The sequence below is a fragment of the Phocoena phocoena genome, chromosome 8 (genome assembly GCF_963924675.1).
Source record: "Phocoena phocoena chromosome 8, mPhoPho1.1, whole genome shotgun sequence".
Classification (NCBI taxonomy): Eukaryota; Metazoa; Chordata; class Mammalia; order Artiodactyla; family Phocoenidae; genus Phocoena; species Phocoena phocoena.
In genome coordinates, this window is record NC_089226.1 from 14,719,348 (window position 1) to 14,741,808 (window position 22,461).

General features: G+C 42.1%; 2 protein-coding genes across 3 annotated transcripts in view; both read right to left on the minus strand.

The window, feature by feature from the left end:
- Window positions 1-10,263, minus strand: part of UBE4A (ubiquitination factor E4A) — a 32,888-nt gene extending 22,625 nt beyond the window's left edge. Inside the window, exons 1-2 of one of the 2 annotated variants that reach the window (XM_065881434.1) lie at window positions 10,174-10,263; window positions 5,118-5,279 (exon numbers count right to left, since the gene is read on the minus strand). In XM_065881434.1, the coding sequence (XP_065737506.1) occupies window positions 5,118-5,238 (121 nt within the window). In that variant the 5' untranslated portion in view covers window positions 5,239-5,279; window positions 10,174-10,263. Of the gene's footprint in view, window positions 1-5,117; window positions 5,280-10,173 lie in introns of those variants that run through there. The other variant, XM_065881433.1, reaches the window with a different exon arrangement.
- A 5,192-nt stretch (window positions 10,264-15,455) lies between these two features.
- On the minus strand, window positions 15,456-21,888 carry CD3G (CD3 gamma subunit of T-cell receptor complex). Its single transcript, XM_065882648.1, has 6 exons — window positions 21,834-21,888; window positions 18,591-18,626; window positions 17,902-18,117; window positions 16,966-17,097; window positions 16,269-16,312; window positions 15,456-15,521 (listed from the first exon to the last, which is right to left on the minus strand). Exons 1-6 carry the CDS (start codon window positions 21,886-21,888, stop codon window positions 15,456-15,458), a joined length of 549 nt encoding a protein of 182 aa, XP_065738720.1.
- Window positions 21,889-22,461: the final 573 nt, after the last annotated feature.

Genomic DNA, 22,461 nt, shown 5'->3' on the forward strand with positions numbered 1-22,461 from the left:
ATAGCTACAAATTTTTTTCTTGTGATAAGAATTATTACGATCGACTTTCTTAACAACTTTGAAATACACAATACAGTACTGTTAACTACGGTCACCATGCTGTTCATTGCATCCCCATGGATTCTTTATTTTATAACTGGAAATTTGTACCTTTTGAAACCCTTCACCTATTTTGTCCATCCCCCCCACCCCCTGCCTCTGGCAACCACCAATCTATTCTCTGTATCTATCAGCTTGTTTTTTGTTTTTTTTTTAAATATTCCACATAAGTGAGATCATATGGTATTCGTCTTTCTGACTTATATCCCTCAGCATAACGCCCTCAAGGTCCAACCACTGTCCACCTGTTGTTGCAAATGGCAATATTTCTTTTTTATTTATGGCTGAATAATATTCATGTGTGTGCGCATGTATGTGCGTGCCTGTGTGTAATTACATCGTTTTCTTTATTCATCCGTTGATGGACATTTAGGATGTTTTCACATCTTGGTTATTGTATACTGATGCAATGAACATGGGGGTGCATATATCTTCTTGAATTAGTGTTTTTGTTTTCTTTGGATAAATACCCAGAAGTGGAATTGCTGAATCATATGGTAGTTCTATATTTATTTTTTTTAGGAATCTCCATTCTAGTTTCCATAGTGCCTGCACCAATTTACAATCCCAGCAACAGTGCACAAGAATTCCCTTTTCTCCACATCCTTGCCAACACTTGTTATTTCTTGTCTTTTTGATAATAGCCATTCTAAGAGGAGTGAGGTGGTTTTGATTTACATTTCCCCAATTAGTGATGGGTTTTTTTTCATAGATTAGGGCACCTTTTAATGTACCTGTTGGCCATCTGTATGTTGTCTTTGGAAAAATGTTTATTCAGATCCTGTGCCCATTTTTAAATTGGACTGTTTATATTTTTTGCTATTGAGTTATATCAGGAAACATTTTAAATACAGAATTCTGAAATCCCTGGCTATAAAATCTACCACATTTTAAAAACCAAAAGTTTTATTCTTTGTACTCATAATTAATTGTATTCCAAAATGCCAATAGTAGCAACACTATCTTCCCTACAGAATCCTAGTGGGCAAAGAATTACCCAATAGATCAGTATGCCTTTAATTATATTAAATATGGCTTGGGGCTTCCCTGGTGGTGCAGTGGTTAAGAATCCACCTGCCAATGCAGGGGACACGGATTCAAGCCCTGGTCTGGGAAGATCCCACATGCCGCGAAGCAACTAAGTCCGTGCGCCACAACTACTGAGCCTGCGTTCTAGAGCCCACAAGCCACAACTACTGAGCCCGTGTGCCACAGCTACAGAAGCCTGTGCGCCTAGAGCCCGTGCTCTACAAGAGAAGCCACCGTGATGAGAAGCCCACGCACTGCAATGAAGAGTAGTCCCCGCTCACTGCAACTAAAGAAAGACTGACTGCGCACAGCAATGAAGAAGACCCAACGCAGCCAAAAAAACAAAAAACAAAACTTCATAGACTAAAAACTATCCTAATTGTTCTTTTAATGAGCATTTCTCTAATTATTAGTGAGACTGGATTTATTTTATTTTGGCTGCATTGGGTCTTGTTGCTGCTTTTCTCTAGTTGAGGCGAGCGGGGGCTACTCTTCATTGCGGTGCACAGGCTTCTCACTGTGGTGGCTTCTCTCGTTGTGGAGACGGGCTCTAGGCGCATGGGCTTTAGTAGCTGTGGCTCAAGGGTTCTAGAGAGCAGGCTCAGTAGTTGTGGCACACAGGCTTAGTTGCTCTGCAGCGTGTGGGATCTTCCCAGACCAGGGCTCGAACCCGTGTCCCCTGCATTGGCAGGCGGGTTCTTAACCACTGTACCACCTGAGAAACCCGAGACTGGATTTTTAAAGTAACTTGATTATCATATATAAATCATTTCTAACTTATTTTTGGTTGTACTGTGTGGCATGGCATGCGGGATCTTAGTTCCCCAACCAGGCATTGAACCCATGCCCCCTGCACTGGGAGCATGTGGAGTCTTAACCACTGGACCACTAGGGAAGTCCCTGTTCCTAACTTTTGTTGTTTTTCCAATGAGTTACTTTTTTCTTCTTTTTTTTTTAAATGGATTTTTTTTTTTTAAGGAATTCCTTTATTTTTAATGTATTTATTTTTGGCTGTGTTGGGTCTTCGTTTCTGTGCAAGGGCTTTCTCTAGTTGCGGCAAGTCGGGGCCACTCTTCATCGCGGTGCGCAGGCCTCTCACTATCACGGCCTCTCTTGTTGCGGAGCACAGGATCCAGACACGCAGGCTCAGTAGTTGTGGCACACAGGCTTAGTTGCTCCACGGCATGTGGGATCTTCCCAGACCAGGGCTCGAACCCGTGTCCCCTGCACTGGCAGGTGGATTCTCAACAACTGCGCCACCAGGGAAGCCCTACTTTTTTCTTCTTGATTGTATCCTTTTATTTTTTACAAAGCAACTTACAAGAGCTTCTCAGAATGGCACTCGTGTTACAGTGGTATATAAGTAGGTTGTTCATTAAAAGCTACACACAAGTCTGCATCTGCTTTTCTCCTCTACTGACAAAACAGTTAACTCTAAAAGTCCAGGCAAAACTCGCAGAAGCAAGAGTTGTGGGACTTCCCTGGTGGTCCAGTGGTTAAGAATCTGCCTTCGAGGGGCTTCCCTGGTGGCGCAGTGGTTGAGAATCCGCCTGCCAATGAAGGGGACACAGGTTTGAACCCTGGTCCGGGAAGATCCCACATGCCATGGAGCAACTAAGCCCGTGAGTCACAACTACTGAGCCCACGTGCTGCAACTACTGAAGCTCAAGGGCCTAGAGCCCGTGCCCCACAACAAGGGGAGCCACTGCAATGAGAAGCCTGCGCACCACAATGAAGAGTAGCCCCCGCTTGCCACAACTAGAGAAAGACTGTGCGCAGCAACAGAGACCCAACGCAGCCAAAAATAAATAAATAAAATAAATTTAAATTTATTTAAAAAAAAAAAAAAGAATCCTCCTTTGAATGCAGGGGACACTGGTTCGATCCCTGTTCAGAGAACTAAGATCCTACATGCTACGGGGCAACTAAGCCTGTGCTCTAGAGCCTGTGCCCCACAACTAGAGAGCCTGTGTGCCGCAACTACTGAGGCCTGTGCGCTCTGGAGCCTGTGTACCACAACTAGAGAGAAGCCCTCACACTGCAATGAAGATCCTGTATGCTGCAACTAAGACCCGATGCAGCCAAATAAATTATTTTTAAAAAATAATAATAAATAAAAAATAAAATAAAATATCTTAAAAACAAAAAGAAGCAAGAGTTGCTTCACTGGTGACTTTTGTAAAAGTGAAGCTCAATAAAGGAGGCCAAAGGTTTTGGTAGAGTACTAACTGCTGGTGGAAAACAGGTTAGATCAGGTGGCCTGAAAAATTCACTGTAAACAAAGATGATGAGGTGCCAAAATAGTAACAGAAGGGCATGCACCTGATTTGTCCCCACTGCTTGGTGGCTGCAACGCTCCCAACCCTAGCCAGCCTTATGTCTGTTTATAGCCAGAAGGATGAGCGTTCTGTCACTCTATTCCTATACCACTCTATTCCCTTTTGAATTCCAACAGTAATAGGTGCTGATTAGCAAAATTTCCCTCAACCACATACTTAAAAACTTTATTTTCTCATTTCCTATTTTTCCAACTCCTCACTCTCCATTCTCTCCTACAATCTCTCATTCTCATCCTGTATTTTAGAAATCTGGGAAAGTTTTCAGAGATGGAGACTCAGAGCTGCCTATTTCTATCACATTAAAAAAGTCAGCATTACATGTATTTCTCCCTTGTTTCATCCATCACTTTGTCTACTACTCGTGTGTCTTCCCCTGACCTCCTTTTTCTTTTTCTTCTTTTTTTAAAAATTTTTAAAAATTTATTTTTGGCTGTGTTGGGTCTTCGTTGCTGTGCGTGGGCTTTCTCTACCTGTGGTGAGCAGGGGCTACTCTTGGTTGTGGTGCGTGGGCTTCTCATCGCGGTGGCTTCTCCTGTTGCAGAGCATGGGCTCTAGGCGTGCAGTTTTCAGTAGTTGCAGCACGCAGGCTCAGTAGTTGTGGCTCACAGACTCCAGAGCACAGGCTCAGTAGTTGTGGTGCATGGGCTTAGCTGCTCCGCGACATGTGGGATCTTCCTGGACCAGGGCTTGAACCTGTGTCCCCTGCATTGGCAGGCAGATTCTTAACCACTGTGCCACCAGGGAAGTCCCCTGACCTCCTTTTTATCCAATCCTAATCAAAGAGTAAGGCCACAACTTAGCTACATATCTGAATACTTCTGAAATAAACAAAATAAAGGGAAAATATAAACATTTCTCCTTTCCTAAAAACAATAACACTATTATTCTTTTTGGAGGAAGGAGAAGGGGAGCAATTTCTGGCTTGTAGGATTGTGAATACCCTCAGAAGACTAATATATTTGAGAAACAGCATCCTACTTCTTCTAGTCCATATGTCACCTTATAGGAGGGAGGTAGACTTGATGTTAATTTTGGTCCCAGGTGAGGAAAATCATTTTTCTGATTAATAAGATATTATCCTAATTTTTTTCACATTAAGGTTAAGGATCAGATTTTCCTAGATGTCTGTTCTGAAAGCAGTAAGTTATGAAAGTTGGCCACTCTATGGAGTGAAAGAAGCGTTCTGCTTGAGATAGACTCTGAAGCACTTGGCTTAAGAACAAATCTCATTTATTTCTCTACAGGCCAAAAAGCTTTTATAATTCTTCCTTCAACAAATCTGCTTTCTACAGCTGCATGTGACTTGGTTTCCACACCTTCGCCTATAACCTCAGTTTCCTATGTTAAAACAAATTAGTATCCTGGTTAAGTATCTTTCACTAGGTGATGTTTAAAATAAAAGAGCTTCACAGCTTTGGGATCATGACTGGCATCTGTTACTCTGGAACCACCTGTCATCTGGTCTCTTCTTTATGCAGGAGATAGGATAGGGAGAAGAACCCAAAACAAAACAAACAACAAATATGAACAAAAAAAACCCTTCTGCCCTAAACTTAAATTCTAGTTGCAATGAAGGACCCAAAGAATACTTAAGTTGGGAAGACCCCATTCTAGGTCACCTCATCTGCTGCTACTGGCTCGTCCACTTACCAGATTGCTGCTTCAGCTGCTCTTTTTGGATTGCTGCAAACTGCTTGGCATCAGCCAGGGAGCCAAAAAGAGCAGCAAAGGGGTTACTTGAGATGTTGTTGTTATTCTCCTGGTCTGTCATTTCACTTTAAAGTATCCTCCATCCAGACCTAGGGGGAGGGGCTATAGAAAGGACAGGTATTAGACGCCAAAGGGCAGATAACACAACAGTTATAATATTATCATAGTTGTTTCTTCTCTCATTTCTTGAATACATTTTAAAAGGGTTTGGGTAAGACTTGCCAACTCCTATTCCAAGATTCAAGACAATTTTTGGCAAAATGGTTAAAAACCTACCAACTGGACAAGTTGACTTGATTTGGGGGTGGCTAAAACCAAAAAGCTTAAAAAATGTTCAGCTGGAATGCATTTATCTATTGACATGTTTCTATTTACTATACCTTTAAAAAATAGATTAAATAGAAAGAATTATTGAAGTCAAAGAGGAAACTCAGCTACTAATTGTAACAACAATGTGGCACTTAAAAATAATATGACAAAAACTATGGATCTCCCATAAATCCCTAGGCTGGCCGACTAGTTCTCATTCACCACGAGCATAAGGTGGTGCTTGCACAGGCTTCTGTGACTTAAGAGTTGGAGCTGGGAATTCCTCAGCTACACAGAAACTAAATGTAAGTCTGTATGTCAGATGTGGAATTGCAAACCAGGACAGGGATCAGATTAGCAGCATATCGTGGGTTTTAAATCTATATTAAGCAATCTATCTCTACTTCTAGGCTTATGACTACTGATATTTTTTCCTCTAAAAACTAAATGGTCTTTGCTTAATTCTATATTTAACTTTCCCTATTTATCTGACTTTACAATACTGAAGAAACACAAATTCCTAATGTATAATATGAAATAGATATATACCTCAAAGGTATTTAAAGGAGCTGACTGAGCCTGCATTTGCACTCTTCTGATTACATTTCCTCATCCGGGCGCCAAGGGGACTCAGTGGCACAACGGGATGAGCAGAGCTCCCTGAAAGGCTTTCTCCCCTTTCTGAAATTTTAAGGCCAAAGCACAGACACACAGCCCTGAAAAGGGTGAGAAGAGACAAAGGGTATGAATATTCTGTTTACAAGGATGCTGAACTGCTACAAGGACAGAGGCCTTAGAAGGAGTTGGGGTCAGGAACACAAATGTGGGAGAAAAAAAAGAACGTTCGGTCTACATTTAATTAATTGAGTTAAGACTCCTTACAGAATCCTATTAACAAAAGCTAATACAAGTCAGAAAAGTTACCCTTATTTTTTGGAGGAAGAGAGACTATCACTTTTTGACACTTCTGAGGCATCTCTACCAGTTGCTTCATGCTCCTCTGTTGTGCTTTCTGCATAAGAGCTAACGGCTACTGAGCTGTAATGACTCAGGCAGACAGTCTAATCTCGTCTCAGCATGGTGCTGGGCTTTACTGCTTCAAGGAACTGAACTGTTAGATGTTGCTCTATGATTTTACTTTCTACTATGTATAGTTTAGTTGAGCTTAATAATGCAGAAAAGAAAGACAGCATATTTAGTGCTGGAATTAACAATCCTTGAGAGGTCTTTCCTCCCATTTAAACATTGCATAAGCTTAATTATTACCCCTAATTCACGTAGAGGCACCAAGAATTGTGTCACTGTTAGCTGACCACCACCCTACCTCTATTCTGAGGTACCCAGAGGAATGCAAAAAGTGTAGTGAGCTCTAGTTATTTTTCTGTCTGCAAAATATCAACCTCTTTTTTCAACATGACACCCACATTTTTCTTTTGGGGATCCAACCCATTCCTGGTCCATGTGTACAGAAGGGGATGACCTTACCCATTAGCTCTAGAAATGGGCATATGAATCTGGCCTGGCCCAAAAGAATACAGTATTCTCTGCCCAAAGTGACTGATTCAGGAGTGGGCACAAGACCCTAGCAAGGCCTAACAGAATCAATGAACACCAGCTACAGGCCTTTGGCTACATCTACAGAAAAGAGGACTCTTCTTTCCTGCTTGGGTTGTTAGGCTAGTAAGATAGGAAACTGGAGTTGCCATCTTTCTACCATCTAGAGAAGGCCTAGCCTAAAACTAAGCCAACATGTAGGAAGAGAGATGTGAGATGGAAAGAGTCTTCTCAGTTATAAAAAAGCCAGTAGATTTCCCTACATTGTGGAAGCCAATACAACTGAAAAGGGTGCAGATTAGTACAAAGGAAATGCATCACCTGTACCATCAATGCAGAAAGGAAGTGAGTGGAAAGCTAAGAATCAGAACATAGGACACAGGCTCTTAAGACTACCAAGAGAGATAAAGAGGATTTATCATCACAAACGGCATTATTTCCTCCTTTTAATAATATACTGTTGCAGTATATAAAGCTAGCTTCCCACTACGTTTTACCTATATTAACAGGATTTATAACTTTCTACACTGTATTCCTAATGTAGATCTTCTATCTTACTAGAAGGTAAGCAATTTGAACACAGGTTCATACCTGATTATTTTTTTCTTCTGTACCTGGCATAGTCCATAATCACAAAATCCCAAACAAATATGTAGTGAATGATTCAATCTTACATGTAATTATTCCTGACCTTCTTGTAATCAATAGCAGCACCCATAGTCCTACTTCAAGGTAAGGGTTTTACTGTTTGTCCTGGGTTGCAGTGGAAGGTCAAACTATTGGGCCAGACACTTGTGGCTCTTTGATATCTCAGAACGTGTAGAATAGAGAATGGAAATAAATCTCTGTTGTCATCTATGCTGTCTTTCTGAAAAACAAAAAGGGCTTTGCCGACCTCACTAAGCTCAACTTTCTCATATGTACTTAAAATCTATTTGAAGTAATAGTGCAAAAACTATTTTCATAGAAAAATAGCTAACACTGTGCAACCAGGAAAATTTTACAGGAAAAAGGAGGACTGATCACTTGATGGGAACCTTTGTGGAGATGTCAGTTTAGATTTGTTCAATGATCACACAAATGTAAAAAGAGTACCCACTCCAAAAGAAAGGTCTGATAAAATGGAACCTTGATATTTTGTTTAGTATTCAATGTCATCAGGAATTTATAATCTCCTACTTTCAACTGCCATACAAAGATAAAGTACTATCCTGTTGTCAGCCTTTCGCAAATAACCAATCAATATAACCACCAATCCTCAGATGTTTTTGGATTTGATTTTTAAAAGACGTCCTCTTTATTTATTTATTTACTTTTGGCTGCATGGCTTGCAGGATCTTAGTTCCTCCACCAGCGATTGAACCTGAGCCCTCTGCAGTGAAAGCACCGTGGTCCTAACCACTGGACCGCCAGGGAATTCCCCAAATATGTCCCCTTTAAAAACACGTTTGCCTCTTTTTTTTTTTTTTTTTTGCGGTACGCGGGCCTCTCACTGCTGTGGCCTCTTCCGCCGCGGAGCACAGGCTCCGGACGCGCAGGCTCAGTGGCCACGGCTCATGGGCCCAGCCACTCTGCGGCATGTGGGATCTTCCCGGACCGGGGCATGAACCCGTGTCCCCTGCATCGGCAGGCGGACTCTCAACCACTGCGCCACCAGGGAAGCCCCATGTTTCCCTCTTATACGTATGCTGCAAGACTCTACATTTATAAATGCTGTCTATCTCCAGTCCTACAAAATCCTCTCACCCTCCCCTGATTCACTCTTTTGTTTATAAAGAGTACTGCTAATCCCTTAAGGGGCACTGTCAGCTTTTAAAGAGGTGAGCACATAAACATTTTAACATCAGATTTGGTATTCCTTTTAAACAGAAATACTTGGAATACTTCACAAAACTAGGATTGTCAAAATCAAGCTTTAGGGTTTCCCTGGTGGCACAGTGGTTGAGAATCTGCCTGTCAATGCAGGGGACATGGGTTCGAGCCCTGGTCTGGGAGGATCCCACATGTCACGGAGCAACTAAGCCCGTGCGCTTCAACTACTGAGTTTGTATTCTAGAGCCTGTGAGCCACAACTACTGAGCCCGTGCACCTAGAGCCCGTGCTCCACAACAGGGGAGGCCACTGCAATGAGAGGCCCGCGCACTGCAGCGAAGAGTAGCCACCACTCGCCAGAACTAGAGGAAGCCCACGTGCAGCAACGAGGACCCAATGCAGCCCAAAATGAAATAAATAAATCTATTAAAAAATCAAGCTTTATTAAATTATACTCCATAAGGTCTCTTTCCTGGTGAGTAATACATAGATCAAACCAAAAAAAGGAATTTAAAAAATGTTTTCATTGTTACACGTTCAGGCCTTTGTTGTGGCAACAGATCCTTCCATCACATCAGCAAGCTAGAAGGATCTCATCAAGTCGCAAAGCACACAGCATTCCTTCCTGGGCCCCATTTTATCTCAGGACGGCTCCCATGTGAGACCAAAACAGATCAAGGCAGTGAGACTATACATATCCTTGTTCTGGGAGTGAAAAACTGAATCCAAAGAGAAGACCCAACAAGTATAAGCTCCTGAGCTCTGGTAACTCAATTTTAGAAATGTCTTCTAAACCCAACTGCTGTGGGAGCAAGAAGCAGAGTGCCAGGAGAGTTTTGAGTGGTGAACTGATCACTTGCCTTTAGAAATATCAACACCTTGCCATACGGATTCGACTGGTTTGACTACTGCGACTCGTGCTTAATTTTCTCTTCTTTTGCACCTAGCTATTTGTTGTCTACTCTTTATATTTTGTCCCTCCAGGTTCCATAAGGGATTCGCGGCACAGAGGGAGACCCACCCACTCGGGGCACGTTCTAGAGAAAGAAAACCAAAGATAATGCAAGGCCAGGATTCGGCCTTTTCCAGGAGGGAAATGGCAAAGAGGGGCAGAGATGCCAGTAGCTGGAGCACTGTAAGGGGTTCCCAAAGCAAACAGGGTCGAAGTTCATGAAGGAGAGAGACAGTGTTTAGGAAAGCACAGGAGAAGGCATTTGGAGGAGGTAAGAGTGCAGACGTTTGGACTGGCATTCGACTAGGAGAAGAAAAATCCCATTGGAGACTCAACGATCCCCTCCCCTCCAGCTATATCCTCTCTTACCAGAGCCTGAGGGCCAGCAGCGACGACACAACAGAATCTCACCGGCCGAAGCGTTCCCACTTCCGACTCAGCACGGCCACCGGAGCTAACGTCATGACAAGGCGCCGGGCCTTGTGGAATCTCATCTGGGCGCCGGAAGCTGGGTGTGTCGCCCTGCGCTGGAAGCGGGCGCGCAAACATCCCCACTGCGCATGCGCTAACTGGCTTGGGCGGGGCGGAAGTGGCCGGAAGTGGATTTGGGGTTGGATTGGGGGCGGGTCAGGTTGACTTGGGAGCGGATTGTGGTGGAGCTCAACGGCATATGCGGCTCTCGGAAACCCATGTATCAGCAGCACGTATGACTTGGTGAACCCTGGCCTCTGTGGACTCAACGCTGATTGTCCCACCGATCTTAGGCCTTTTTGAAACAGCTTCTGTAACTCTTCATAGATAATTATTATCTATGAAGCAATAACAGTAGCATTAACAATAACTGAAACTTGTGAACTGTTATTAGGTACCCGGAAATGTGTTAAGCTTTGCTTTGATTGGAGTGCAGTTTTCTTATTTGTAAAGTGAAGACGAGTACATCCTAAAGGTTACTTTGAGGTACACAAAGGCAAAGGAAGCAGCATACTTTTCAAGCATGCAAGTGAAAAGACAATTCATAGAGTGACAGAAAAAATTTGTAACTCACATATCTGATAAAAAGTTAATATCCAGTTATATAAAAAGCCTATAACTCAACAACAAAAAACCTAAACAACTTGATTAAAGAATGGACAATGGGCTTGAATTAGCATTTCTCTATAGAAGATATACAAATGGCCAATAAGCACATGAAAAGAAGCTCAATGTCACTAATCATTAGGGAAGTGCAAATTAAGACCACAGTGAAATACCACCTCATACACATTAGGAAGGTGATTATGAAAAAGAATAGAAGATAAGTCTTGGTGAGGATGTGGAGAGACAGGAACCCTTGTGCATTGCTGATGGGAATGTAAAATAGTGGAGCACTTTGGGAAAACAGTTTGGTGGTTCCTCAAAAAGTTAAACGGAATTATCATATGATGCAGCAATTCCACTTCTGGGTAAATACTCCAAAGAATTGAAAGCAGGGACTCAAACAGATACTTGTACACCACTGTTCATAGCAGTATCGTTTGTAATAGGTGAAAGGTGGAAACAACCCAGAATGTCTATTGACGGGTAAATGGACAAACAAAATGTGGCATATACATACACATCATTATTAAGCCTTAAAAAGGAAGGAAATTTTGATACTTGCTATGAACCCTGAAAACATTATGCCAAGTGAAATAAGCCAGACACAAAAGGACAAATATTGTATGACTTCACTTATAAGTGGTACCCAGAGTAGGCAAATTCAGAGACAGAAAGTAAAAAAGAGGTTACCAGGGGTGGGGTGAGGGAGGAATGGGGAGTTATTGTTTAATGGGTAAAATGTTTCTTCAGGATAATAAAAAATTCTGAAAATGAGAGTGGTGATGGTTGCACAACACTTTGAATGTACTTAATGCCACTGAATAGTATACTGTAACACACACAGACACACACCAAATGTTGAGCAATCTTAGAGCGCCTATTATGTTCTAGCATTGTTCTAGCTCCTGAAGCTACAGTAGTAGAAAAAAAATACAACTTTTCCTGGAGCTTACAATCTGGTGAGAGTGGAGTGGTAATGTAGCTTTTAAAATTAATGTGCACAAGGTGGATTCTTCAATAAATACTTCCAGAATAAGTGGGTAGCTATGGATTTAAATGTGTCAATATATTAGACCTTTACACTAAAATTAATTCAAGGTGGATCAAAGATTTAAATATATAAAGTGAAACCAGGAAAATGCTATAGGGATTAATGGGAGAAGTTTTGTAAAAGAATAATCTAAGCCATAAAAGAACAGTGAATTCTACTACAGTCAAATATTTGTAAAATGTGTATAGAAAACCAACCATAAGTAAAGTCAAAATCTAAATAACAACACTGGAAAAATATTTGCAACTAATGCCACAAACAAAAGATCTATTTTCCCAAATATGTAAAGGGTTGTTGCAAGTCAATAAGAAGATCAGGGGCTTCCCTGGTGGTGCAGTGGTTAAGAATCTGCCTGCCAATGCAGGGGACCTGGGTTCAATCCCTGGTCTGGGAAGATCCCACATGCCATGGAGCAACTAAGTCCGTGTGCCGCAACTACTGAGACTGTGCACCACAACTACTGAAGCCCGTGCACCCTAGAGCCTGTGCGCTACAATTACTGAGTCCACTCACCACAACTACTGAAGCCCGCACGCTCTAGGGCCCACATGCTGCAACTACTGAGCCCGCGTGCTGCAACTACTGAAGCCCGTGCACCTAGAGTCTGTGCTCTGCAACAAGAGAAGCCACTGCAATGAGAAACACGTGCACCACAACGAAGACCCAACGCAGTAAATAAATAAATAAATAAATAAATAACACTAAGAGAAGGGGTTATATTCTAAACACCAAGAGTAACAGTAAAAAAAAAAAAAATCAAAGGATATGAGCCTGTATTTCATGAGAAGGAAAAACAAATGGTTAGGAAAATGCAGATTAAAATTAAGCTGAGATGCCATTTTTAACTTATCAGATTGGCAAAGTTCAAAAAATTTAATAGTACACTGTTAGATTGGGTATGGAACAGTAGACACTCTTGTTAGGATTATGTATTGGTCCAACCTCAATGAAGTGCAATCTGGCAATATTTAATTAAATTACAGGTGCGAATACATTATGGTCCTACAATTCCATTTATTTGTATTTGTTACAAATAGTCTTAATGTTCAAAATGACATTTATTGTTAGAAATAAAACTGTAAAAACAAGACATATGAGAAATCTTTGTGACCTTGGGTTTGGCAAGGATTTCTTAGACATGACACCAAAAGCACAATCCATTTTAAAAAATGGGTAAAACAGACTTCAGCAAAATTAAAAACTCTTGCACTTCAAAAGACACCACTAAGAAAATGGAAAGACAAGTCACAGACTGGTAGATATATTTGCAAATCATGTAGCTGATAAAAGACTTGTATTCAAAAATATATAAGAACTTTTACAGTTCAATAGTAAGAAGAAAAACAACTCAATTAAAAAAAAGAGTTTTGAACACACGCTTCACTAAAGATATGATAAGAATAGCTAATAAGCACATGAAAAGATGTTCAACATCGTTAGTCGTTAGGGAATGCAAATTAAAGCCACAATAAGACACTATTTTACATCTACTAGAATGGCTATACTAAAAAAGATAGTAACAAATATTTGTGAAGATGTGGAGAAACAGGAACCTCATTCATCCATTGCTGGTGGGAATGTAAAATGGAACAGCCAGTTTGGCAAACTGGCAGTTTCTTAAAATGTTATACATAAATTTACCATACAACCCAGCAATTCTTCATTCCTGGATATCGACCCAGACAAATGAAGACATATGTCCACACGAAGACTTGTACGAGAATGTCCAGAACAGCATATTGTATGACTCCATTTATCCAGAAAAGGCAAATCTAAAGAGATAGAAAAGAGATTAGTGATTGCCTGGCATTGAGGGTGAGAACAAGGAGTGACTGCAAAGAGCACAAGTGATCTTAAGAGACTGATGGAAATATTCTAAATCTGGATTATGGTGATGGTTGTACAACTGGGTAAATTTGCTAAAAATTACCGAGAACAGGTGAAATCACTTAAAATGAGTGAATTATATGTAAATTATACCTCAATACAATTTTAAAAAATGACATTTATACAGTCATTGTGGCATTGTAAGAGCAAAAGAACAAACTGAAATTTCCATCAATAGAGGACTGGTTAAATAAATTATAGGGGATCTGTACAAAGTGGCTGCATAAAAAAAAAGAGCTCCTTTATATATTGGTATGAAGTAATCTTCAGGTTTTATTAGGCGAGAAGTGCAAGATGTATAGTATGATAACATTTGTGTGAAAAATAGGGGAAGGAAGAATAATGTGTACTTAAGAGTTTGCTTGGGGACCTCCCTGGTGGCACAGTGGTTAAGAATCTGCCTGCCAACGCAGGGGACATGGGTTCCATCCCTGGTCCGGGAAGATTCCACATGCCGCGGAACAACTAAGCCCGTGTGCCACAACTGCTGAGCCCATGTGCCACAACTACTGAAGCCCGTGCGCCTAGAGCCCATGCTCCACAACAAGAGAAGCTACTGCAGTGAGAAGCCAGCGCATTGCAGTGAAGAGTAGCCCCCACTTGCTGCAACTAGAGAAAGCCCACGCGCAGCAATGAAGACCCAACGCAGCTAAAACCAAACCAAACAAAAAATCACGATGCATTTATCATCCATAAAAAAAAAAAGAATTTGCTTATGTATGCCTAGAATACCTCCGATATATAATACTTTAAATATCTTGTAAAGCTATGTAAGAAACTAGTATTATTGTTTGCCTCTGTAGAAGGCAACTGGGTGGCTGGAGAGGGAGGTGGAGGGCGACCTTTCACTGCATATTAGAACCATGTGAATTATGACTTATAAAGAAAGTAAATAAAAATGCAAACTTAAAAAAATGGTATTCAAATAAAGGAGGTTATTTGACCTTTTCGTTTTTCTTTTACAGAAAAATTACTTCCAATAGGTGGCGCTCCTGAAACACCATACAAGTTTTACTTTACTTTTTTTTTTTTTTGAGGAAAAACCCGTATTTGCTCTGATGGCCTTTCTTCTCCATTTGTCACCTTTGGGAATCTTGAGTCTAGATTTAGGGGTGAAAATCTCTACTAGGATTGCTCCAAAATGTATTGCTCTGTTTCTGAGAACTGGATAGAAGGGAAAACACCTGGATTAAAAAAGAAAAATTGCAACTGGTTCAGAAAACCAAATAATGCTTGGGTCCTGTTTTCCTGACTGAAATTTCTGGTTGATTGAATTAGAACTTCTGATTGAGTGCTTGGGTGATTAGAAGGTTAATATAGGTTCAGTGATTCTTAACTAAGGGCGACTTTGCATCCCGTGGGGATACTTGAAATATCTGGAGGTATTTTTGTTGTCACAGCTGGGGAGTACTACTGGCATCTGGTGGACAGAGGTGAGGGATGCTGCTAAAAATCCTAATGCACAGGAGAGTCATCCCCCTCCCCCCAAGGAATTATCAATCAATCCTCCCTACCCCCCATCCTTATAGCTGCTTGGGGAAAGGAGATAAACTTGGCAGTAGTTGGGAAGGCAGGTAGTGCAAAGGCACTTTCTTAGAATTGGTGTAGAGAGACACACCTACTCTGAGTTCTGGGCTCAATTCTTCCTCAAATGGTTTCCTTGAAGGTGGCTGTATTGGTCATCTTCCCGTTCCTTAAGGGGCTAAAAAGGATAGTACAGTCATAATCATTTTCCATCATCCTCTATGAATTAATTTGATGCATATTTATTTTCTAATTAAAAAATTTTTTAGCTTTCACTCTAAATGTCTTTATTTTTTTCACCTTTCTTCATATATATGTACTTCAAAATTTTTTTATTGGAGTATAGTTGATTTACAGTGTTGTGTTAGTTTCAGGTATACAGCAAAGTGAATCTATTATACATATACATATATCCACTCTTTTTTAAAAAAAACTTTTTTTAAGATTCTTTTCCCATATAGATCATTACAGAGTACTGAGTAGAATTCCCTGTGCTATACAGCAGGTTCTTATTAGTTATCTACTTTATATATAGTAGTGTGTATATGTTGATCCCAATCTCCCTATTTATCCCTCCCTGCCCTTACCCCCTGGTAACCATAGTCTGTTTTCTATTGATGCATACTTATTGAGTGCTTTTTATGTTCAAGGCTTTGGAGTGGTTTCTTCATGGTCCTGGGGGTGGGAGAGGACAAGAATGGAGGCTCTGTATCTAGTTTCTCTGTGTGTTCTTCAACTTTTTGTCACTAGACCCTGACCTCAGTCTCTCTCAACCCTTCTCTTTATCTCGTCCATTCTACCCAAAGGGATAACGATGCCATCGTCTGGTATGTCCTAAGTAGTTTCTTCCAAATAACTTGCCCCCCCATTCCAAAATTTTACCACTACTAACTAGCAATGTCTCTTTCACTTCACATTCCCTTACCTGATAGAGCTGGTCATTGGACAACAGTGTCTGCTTGTCTGAAGCTGCACAAAAAATAAACAAAATGTACACATACACAAGATAGAATAAATAATATACTGGGATATATTCACCCAATGGAATACTGAATAGCAATAAGAATTAGTGAAATACATCTACATATAACACTATGGGTAGATGTCACAAGCATACCGTTGAGTAAAAGAAGCCACACACAAGAGTACTTACTGTATGAGGCTATTTACGTAAGCAACAGAAACAGGCAAAATGAATCAATGTTGTTAGAAGTCAGGATAGCGGTCGCTTTTGGGACTAAGTGGAGGCTGGAAGTGACCACAAGTGTTAGTTCTCTTTCTTAAACTGGGTGCTGGATTCATATGTGTGTTTGCTTTGTTAGAAAAGTTTTTTGAGCTGTGTGTATGTGATTCATGCACTTTTCTGTATGTAGGTTTTACTTCAAGAAAGAGTTTTTTAAAAAGCACAGAGGACCAATCAGAGAGAGTTGGATCTTGAGATAGGCAAATGTGCTGCGAAAACACCAAGTGTCCTTTTCTCCTGCCTACAGAACCAGAGCCCCACCCAGTCGTGCTCATCAGTGACACGTGCCAACCCAGTCTTTTCTATTGGTTCTATTTTGGTAGGAAGAAGGCTAAGGGTCCCAGGTGGTCTCACCTCTCAGCTAAGAGCATTCTTTTACCTCTTGACTGGCGAACTCCTTCCTGTCCAGTAATGTAGTAGACCCCAACAGCAAGGAGGAAAATGCTGATGATTTCAGTGAAGATAAAGCCAAACACAGTGTCTAAATTCAGCTCAATGCAGTTCTGACACACTGTGGGGAAAGGGAAGGATAAGCCTCCTTCGAGGTGTGAAAGTTGTTCTGGATTTTTTTCTCCTGAGATAATACCTCTGTCTAGGGCAGAAGACTGTTCCCTCTGTGGGTGGTATGGCAAGGGAATTGCCTGGGAAGATCCTTGGGCTGAGAACTCAATGCTTTTTGATGTTCCTCTGTCCCCCACGCGTCCTGGGGAAGCCCATGTAGTATTACTCCCAGCAACTATTGAAATATAAGGAAGACCAGATCCCATTCTCCATGCTCAACTGCCTTCTACATTCCTGTTACTTACCTTGTAGTCTCCCCTGTCTCCCTTACCTGCCCTAACTCACTTTATATAAACTGCTGACTGCTCCAATCTGTGGGGCCTACCCAAAAGTGAGTCAGGCTTTACAACACAGGCTATGCTTTTTCAAGAATTTGGGGGAACTGCTTTGTTAAATTCAAAAAGAAGTAAGTTGAGGGACTTCCGTGGTGGTCCAGTGGTTAAGTCTCCATGCTCCCAATTCAGGGGGCCAGAGTTTGATCCCTGGTCAGGGAATTAGATCCTGCATGCTGCAACTAATAGATCCCACATGCCGCAACTAAAGATCCCCCATGCCTCAATGAAAATCCCGCGTGCCGCAAGTAAGACCCGGCGCAGCCAAATAAATAAATTAAAAAAAAATTATGTTGAGATTAAGAAAACTGGCTCTTACTTCACTGCTTAGCATCTATTTCCACACTCAGCCCAGACAAGAAGCTCGCCAGAACAGCAAGTACTGTTTAATTTCACACAAGCAAACCAAAGGGGATACGTACTTCTATAATATACTTGGAGTGGTTTTGAACGGTTCTTTGATCCTTGACACCAATATATCCCTCGAGGGTCCTTGGTACTACTTCCAAGATCCCAAGTCTTTTTACTTGTGTTTACAGGACTTATTTCCACCTCATCTTTAAACCATCTGATAACTTTTTCATTCATGTCACAAGTCAGACGTACTGAACCATCTTCTTGATTTTCCTCCACTTTTACTGAAAAAGGAAATGTCGGTTAAGATCTTGCCTCTGAAATTCTCCCTGTCCCAGGGCATCAGGAGAAGACCACGACAGTACTGCTTCTTAAGCTTTAATGTGCGCATGAATCACATGGGGTCTAGTTAGAATTTCAGGTTTTATTCAATAGTTCTGGGGAGGGACTGAGATTCTGCAGTTCTAACATGCTCCCAGGTGATGCCAATGCTGTTGATTCATAGGTTGTGCTTTGAGTAGTGCCTGGCTGCTAGGGTCCTCTTTCTCCTCCAAGAACCAGAAAACTAATTGTTTAGCTACAGGAAAGCTGCCAGGGAGGTCAAGGCTGGCCACTGATTTGGTTGACACTGGAGAGGTTTGCTCTCTATCCTTCATCATCCCATCCCTTCTTAGCTCTTCACTTGTTCCTATAGGACTACTGTTGTGGGAAGCCATATTTCCATGAATTTCCTCAGAGGTTGATGATAGAAAGAAGCCATTTCCCCTACCTTCATTCAACTGTGCCATAGTACCTGTAGAGACAGAAGAGAGACAGAGGATCAGCTGGGCATGAAGTCATTCAGAGTCCCTGATGTATCATTTCCATGGTCATTTGAGGCCAACATGGAGAGCAAGAGCCTAATTCATGCGAGTGACAGTATCTATACCTATTTCTTTGGATTGTTGCCTGAATCACCAAACCGAATTTAGGGTGTCGTATAGCAAAGAGTTTGTCTGGTCTTTCTCCTGGGTTGCTGGGAGGGAGTTTCTCAACCCGTGGAATTTCATGAATGACAGGATTGCCTTTGTGATTCTTCGTGGGCCCTTGGATCACACATGAGTTTATGCTAATGAGATGACTCAGGATGGGACCGGTCAAGACCAAACATGTGATTGGAGAATTGGGGCTTTGAGCCCTAGGAGGGGGAGGAGGACTGGAGATTGAGTTCAGTCACACGACCAATGATTCAATCAATCATGCCTATGTAATGAAACCCCAATAAAAACTCATTCATACTTCCTAGTTGGTGAATATATCAATGTGCCAGGAGGGTGATGTATTTTAATTCCCGAAGGAGAGGGCATGGAAGCTCTGTGTTCAGGACCCTCCCAGACCTCACCCTATGTGTCTCTTCATTTGGATAGATCTGATTTTATTTTCTGTAAGAAAACTGTAGTAGTAAGGATAGGGCTTTCCGGAGTTCTGTGAGTTGTTCTAGCAAATTCTGAGGGGGTTCTTGGGAACCCTCCAGATTTGTAGGCAGTTCGTTAGAAGTGTGGGTAGTCTGAGGATCCCTGAACGTGTGCCTAGCTTTTAAAGTGAGGGCAGTCGTTTTGGGGACTGAGCCCTTAACCTTTGAGGTCTGACACTAACTCTGGACGGTTAGCATTGCAGAACTGTATTGCAGTATCCGTAAGGGTATTGCCTGTACAGTGTGGAATGCTCTTCTGCTTTAGCAGCCAAAGCCCTGGCAAAGACTGGGTGTGCACTAGCTGAAGCCTCTTAGAGCTGAGTTACTTCTAAAACCTTCACCCTTGGTGATCCATTTTTTGTGGAAACCCTGAATGTCCCCAAAGAGTTAGCTATTAAATAGCCCTCAAATCTGTCTCAAAACTCAGAGTAGTAGAGTTGCATGGTAGACATACTATAGAGAACCAACACTGGAGTTCAGTTCAATCGGATTTAATCCAAACCCTTATGTGTCTGAGTAACGAGTAATGAGTAACAAGTGTGGAAGAAAAGGGTGGTGATACAAATAACTAGTTGCCGCTTCTGAAGAGTTTACAATGAAGTGGGAAAAAAATAAACACAAATGTAATAAATGTAATAGTACTTATAAATTATCATTTAGTATTTGTATAAATGCATATGGAAAGGGGTAGAAACTATTGATTTTGACCAAGGGTGAGGGGACAGGGAAAGCTTGACAGAGAAGATGGCATTTGGTTCTGCCTTGAAGAATGAGTAAGAATTCACCAGACAGAGAAAGAGTTTCCAGGTAGAAAGAATAGCTGAACAAAGATACAGACTTGGAAAAGGACAAAAGAGGTAGTTTGGCTAGAGGTAGAGTTTGTTATGGGGAGAGATGGGGGCATAGATCAAAGTGTGATGGAAACAGTTGGAAGGAGTCAACAGTCTTAGAACTTCATATAGGGGTGAACTGTTTATGAATAGTTCACCCAGCACAGTGCCTGGAACATGGTAGGAACTTTATATATTTCGAATGAATGTATGAGTGAATAAATGGGTAAATGAAGATAAAGAAAAGCAAGACAAAGAGTTAAGCAGATTTCTAACTAGCTCTTCTCCCCATCCACCTGATCACCATGGGAGGAAAAGAGTCCCCTCATTCTAACTCTGATTCAAAACTCTCCATATCTCCTCCCTCTTGCGTCCCCCTCCCACCCTCCCTATCCCACCCCTCTAGGTGGTCCCAAAGCACAGAGCTGATATCCCTGTGCTATGCGGCTGCTTCCCACTAGCGATCTATTTTACATTTGGTAGTATGTATACAGACTTAAACTTTTGAATATATTCTTTTTTCTTTTTAATGTTTTATTTATTTAATTTTGGATCTGTTGGGTCTTCGTTGCTGCGCATGGGCTTTCTCTAGTTGCGTCGAGCAGGGGCCACTCTTTGTTGAGGTGCGCGGGCTTCTCATTGCAGTGGCTTCTCTTGTTGGGGAGCACGGGCTCTAGGCGCGTGGGCCTCAGTAGTTGTGGCATACGGATTCAGTAGTTGTGGCGCGCGGGCTTAGTTACTCCGCGGCATATGGGATCTTCCCGGAGCAGGGATCGAACCCGTGTCCCCTGCATTGGCAGGCAGACTCCCAACCACTGTGCCACCAGGGAAGCCCCTGAATATATTCTTATATCAGTGGACGTCTCTTTAGCATTTCATACTCATGGTGATTTTCTCCTTCTGGAAGCTCTCTACTCCCTTGGTTTCTATGGAATAGCACTCATCCGATTATTTCAGCTCTTGGATCATTCCCTTATCTCTTTACTGACATGTTTGTTCTCTAACTATTCCTTAAAGGTGGTATCCTCACAGTTCTATCCTCAGCCTCCTCTTCCTCACATCTCTCATAGTTCTTGCGTGATTTCAATGACTTTCAATGTGGAGAGGATTACCTCTAGTCCAGATTCCAGGCATCGGCCCAGTTCATCCACTTCCTATTGTATTTCCAACTGAATATTCGTTCAGGCAACCTATTTTGAACCTTACACTCAATCTGGCAACGTTGAAACTTATCTCTTCAATTAGACTATGAGCTAATTGGAGCAGAAGGTTTTTATTCACCTTTATACCCTTCTAGCCTAACACGTAATGGGATCTCACACGTATTTGTTGACCAGCTGAACAACAGAGTGAGTGAATGCTTCATAGGTCTACTCCTAACCCCAGCTCTGAGTTAAGGAACACATACATTTTCTCTTCAGATTCCTGGCCTGTGCCCTTTGGGCTACATTCAAACCTAAGATGGTGGCATCGGGATTCTCTCTCAAGCCAGTAAAGTCATCTGTTTTGATTTCTTAAGAGACAAGGACTCCATCTCTCCCATGGAACACGGCTTCTCTTTAGCAGAGAGCAGCGAGAAGCTTCATTTTTGCCCTTCCTTCTCTGAACTTTAGGATTACAGCTTGAGGTTAGGAGGTCCAAATATTCTTGCCCCCCTGTTATGGCTTCTTCCCTTGAGCCCTTCTCCAGACTGTCAGACCCCCTAGCGGGCCCTTACCTTGAAGAAGAGTGACAGCCAGGATGAGGCCAGCCAGACGCTTCCCCTGCTCCATAGCAGCCTCTGTTCTTCTCCCGCAGAAGCACTGAGCAGCCCCTAGCAGCCAGCCAGCCAGCCTGTGCTAGCGTATAGCCTGGCTCCGCCCAGCATCCTTAAGGCTGGGGCCCCTGTGAGAAGGCAAGAACCCGGAGCCTCCACCCTCTGCTTCAAGTGTGGGTGGTGGGTGGGGGCAGGGCTCAGGAGGGCGGCAGGTGCAGATGCCTCTGGCTTTTCAGTTAAGGAGAGGAGCGTGGGTGGTGGAGGGGAGGGAGCGTGAGGGAGTGCTGGATTCCCATCTCAGAGACTCAGCTTGTACGGAAAGCCACCTTGGGTGCTGGGCAGGAGGTGGCCTGGGCCGCTTTCTTTTTATGAGGGGAAGATAAACGTTTCTGCCACCACTTGTTACTTGGATCTCGGCCAGCTGTTGCCTGTTGCTAGCTGTTGTTGTTAGAACTAGTGAATTTAAGTGGGAACTCTTAGGTGCTTGGGGCTGGAACTCTGAACAGAAAGCCACCTCAGTCCAGGGATTTTTTTTCACTGCTCTCTTGAGATGAGATCATCAAAGTGGTTCCTGCCTGGAAAGGAATAG

What these genes read in the sequence shown, in the direction of transcription:
- CD3G (XM_065882648.1), bottom strand. Translation starts at nt 21,888, where the DNA reads ATGGAGCAGGGGAAGCGTCTGGCTGGCCTCATCCTGGCTGTCACTCTT. An exon ending in GGCTGTCACTCTTCTTCAAG is followed by an intron (nt 18,627 to 21,833) that starts GTAAGGGCCCGC and finishes CTGTCTCTACAG; the next exon opens with GTACTATGGCACAGTTGAAT. An exon ending in AGGAGTTCGCCAGTCAAGAG is followed by an intron (nt 16,313 to 16,965) that starts GTAAAAGAATGC and finishes TTTTTTGTGCAG; the next exon opens with CTTCAGACAAGCAGACACTG.